This window comes from Cnephaeus nilssonii, assembly GCF_951640355.1.
Source record: "Cnephaeus nilssonii genome assembly, chromosome: X".
In the NCBI taxonomy this organism is placed as follows: Eukaryota; Metazoa; Chordata; class Mammalia; order Chiroptera; family Vespertilionidae; genus Cnephaeus; species Cnephaeus nilssonii.
The window spans coordinates 50,685,234-50,688,680 of record NC_137071.1 but is presented as its reverse complement, the minus strand read 5'-3'; the positions used below and the strand labels follow the sequence as shown (position 1 = coordinate 50,688,680).

The following is a 3,447-nucleotide window of genomic DNA, read 5'->3' as shown; positions in this document are numbered from 1 at the left end:
GCCAGCCCTTTCCACACACGCAAGCTTCCATACCTCCGCACTTCACTCCCGCACCTCTTCTGAGTCTCAGTGTGCTTTTCTCTTTCCTTCTAGTTGTAGAATTTCCATTCAGCCAGCCTTCCTGTGGTTCTGGATGATGTCCGTTTTGTCTTTTAGTTGCAGTTTTGAAGTGGTTGTGTGAGGCAGCAATTTTAGGTGTTTACCTATGTCACCATCTTGGTTTCTCCGAGAGTTAATATTTTAATGTGTACATAGCTTCTGTGTAAGATAATTTAAAAGTTCTGGGACTACATAATGGTAACATTGTACAGCATTGTGAATGTACTTAATACCACAGAACTGAACATTTAGAAATGGTTAAAATGGTTAAAAAGAAAAAGTCAACAAAGGGATGGAAGATACACAAAAAATCTCTAAAAAAGCATAATCAAGGTAGTGAGATGGGAAATAGAAAAAAAGAAAAATTAGAGAATTGACCTATAGGATTCAACATTCAATACAAATATTAGAGAGAGAGAGAGAGAGAGAGAGAGAGAGAGAGAGAGAGAGAGAAGAAAATTAAGGGGAAGAAAGAGAAAGAGAGAAGAAAATTAAGGGGAAGAAATTAACAAAGAAATAATAAATGAAAATCTCCCTGAAACCTAAGGACACAACTTTCCTGGCTGACAGGACCCACTGGTTGCCCAGCACTATGAGGGAAAAAAAGATCTCTAGACAAATCATCAGAACTCCAGGTAAGAGGAAGAAGAAATTATCCCAATAGATAAAAGTTTCTAGGGAGAAAAATTTCAAGTCACATAAAGTTGAGAAATCAGAATGCTTTTAGACTTCTCAATGACGGTACTGAAAGCTTGAAGACCTTGGACCAATACCTCTAACATTCTGGAGAGAAAATTATTTTCAACCTTGAATTCTCAACCAAACTACCAATTAATTGCAAGGCAAAATACCCTCATTTTCAGACATGCAGGGTCAGGAATCTTGGAATTGCTGTCCAATAAAATGAGGGCAATGAATCTGGAAAGAGGAAGTCCTATGATCCAGTAAACAGAGGACTCAATGCAAAAGGATTTCTCAGGATGATAGTGAAGGAAAGCTCCGAGATACTAGCTGTGCAGAAGGCCTAGAAATCAAACTGCCCAAATTGAAGGACTCCAAGTGAAGAGCTCTGAGGAGAAGATGGAATTCACGGGTTGCCTATTGTGGTTGACAGTACTGAGAGAAATATCACAGTTTTATAAAAGAGTTTTAGACACACCGTCTTAGGGCTGACCCGAGGTAGACGTTCTCAGAGCAACCGAACCGCAGCCTGTCCTCCGCTCACGGTCTCCTGTGAAAGCCTGAGCCGGCTGTGTGGAGCTTCTCCCTTTGTCTCATAACCATGTCCACCAACGAGAATGCTAATTCGCCAGCTGCCCGCCTTAACAGATTCAAGAACAAGGGGAAAGACAGTACAGAAATGAGGCGGCGCCGAATATAAGTTAATGTGGAGCTGAGGAAAGCTAAGAAGGATGACCAGATGCTGAAGAGGAGAAATGTGAGCTCATTTCCTGATGATGCTACTTCTCCATTGCAGGAAAACCGCAACAACCAGGGCACTGTAAATTGGTCTGTTGAGGACATTGTCAAAGGCATAAATAGCAACAATTTGGAAAGCCAGCTCCAAGCTACTCAGGCTGCAAGGAAACTGCTTTCTAGGGAAAAACAGCCACCCATAGACAACATAATCCGGGCTGGTTTGATCCCAAAATTTGTGTCCTTCTTGGGCAGAACTGATTGTAGTCCCATCCAGTTTGAATCTGCTTGGGACCTCACTAATATTGCTTCTGGGACTTCGGAACAGACGAAGGCTGTAGTAGATGGAGGTGCTATCCCAGCATTCATTTCTCTGTTGGCATCTCCCCACGCTCACATCAGTGAACAAGCCGTATGGGCTCTAGGAAACATTGCAGGTGATGGTTCAGTTTTCTGAGACTTAGTTATCAAGTATGGTGCAGTTGACCCACTGTTGGCTCTTCTTGCAGTTCCTGCTATGTCATCTTTAGCATGTGGTTACTTACGTAATCTGACCTGGACACTTTCAAACCTTTGTCGCAACAAGAATCCTGTACCCCCGTTAGATGCTGTTGAGCAGATTCTTCCTACTTTAGTTCGTCTCCTGCATCATGATGATCCAGAAGTATTAGCAGATAGCTGCTGGGCCATTTCCTACCTTACTGATGGTCCAAATGAACGGATTGAAATGGTTGTGAAAACAGGAGTTGTGCCCCAACTTGTGAAGCTCTTAGGAGCTACTGAATTGCTAATTGTGACTCCTGCACTAAGAGCCATAGGAAATAATGTCACTGGGACAGATGAACAGACGCAGGATGTAATAGATGCGGGAGCACTTGCTATCTTTCCCAGCCTGCTAATGAACTCCAAAACTAATATTCAGAAGGAAGCTACATGGACAATGTCAAACATCACAGCTGGCCACCAGGGCCAGATACAGCAAGTTGTGAATCATGGATTAGTCCCATTCCTCATTATTGTTCTTTCGAAGGCAGACTTTAAGACACAAAAGGAAGCTGTATGGGCTGTGACCAACTATACAAGTGGTGGAACAGTTGAACAAATTGTATACCTCGTTCATTGTGGCATAATAGAACCACTGATGAACCTCTTAACTGCGAAAGATACCAAGATTATTCTGGTTATTCTGGATGCCATTTCAAATATCTTTCAGGCTGATGAGAAACTAGGTGAAACTGAGAAACTAAGTATAATGATTGAAGAATGTGGAGGTTTGGACAAAATTGAAGCTCTACAAAACCATGAAAATGAGTCTGTGTACAAAGCTTCACTAAACTTGATTGAGAAATATTTTTCTGTAGAGGAAGAGGAAGATGAAAATGTTGTGCCAGAAACTACCTCTGAACGTTATACATTCCAAGTTCAGGATGGCACTTCTGGGACCTTTAACTTTTAGACTGTACAACTGAAACATAAAGCTGTTTGTTGTGTACTATGTTTGGTATAAGTATGTCTTACTGTTTCTCTACTAAGAACTCTTTTTAAATGTGGTTTGTTATTGTAGCACTTTTTACAACAAATCTATACTTGAACAGTTCCAAACTGTACATATTGTATGAAGCTTCCATTCTCAGTGAGTTTCTTATGTCTATGTGGAATTTCATATCTTGCAGTCTCCTGTAAATAAAGATTAAATTCCACCATTTAAAAAAAAATAAAAGAGTGTGAAATGAGTTAGTTATAAGTACATAGAAATGGATACACATTAGTGATAAGTACATCGAAAGCTAAGCAACAGAAGCAAGGTGAGGTAATTATTAATTCCAGAACAAAAGTTTTCCAAAGAAAAAAAAGTAATCATACTATAACACATGACTCAGCTCTGAACAGTACTTGTTGTCACAATAATTTATACGCTGAATTGTTAATTTA

General features: G+C 40.2%; 1 protein-coding gene across 1 annotated transcript; it reads left to right on the top strand.

Annotated features, from left to right (window-relative positions):
• Window positions 1-1,272: 1,272 nt before the first annotated feature.
• LOC307096389 (importin subunit alpha-1-like) lies at window positions 1,273-3,205 on the top strand. The gene has a single exon (XM_079766006.1). It carries the CDS (start codon window positions 2,033-2,035, stop codon window positions 2,969-2,971), a length of 939 nt encoding a protein of 312 aa, XP_079622132.1. The 5' UTR covers window positions 1,273-2,032; the 3' UTR covers window positions 2,972-3,205.
• Window positions 3,206-3,447: the final 242 nt, after the last annotated feature.

Bases quoted from the DNA above. Each gene is read 5' to 3' on its own strand.
- LOC307096389 (XM_079766006.1), top strand. From the start codon at position 2,033: ATGTCATCTTTAGCATGTGGTTACTTACGTAATCTGACCTGGACACTT.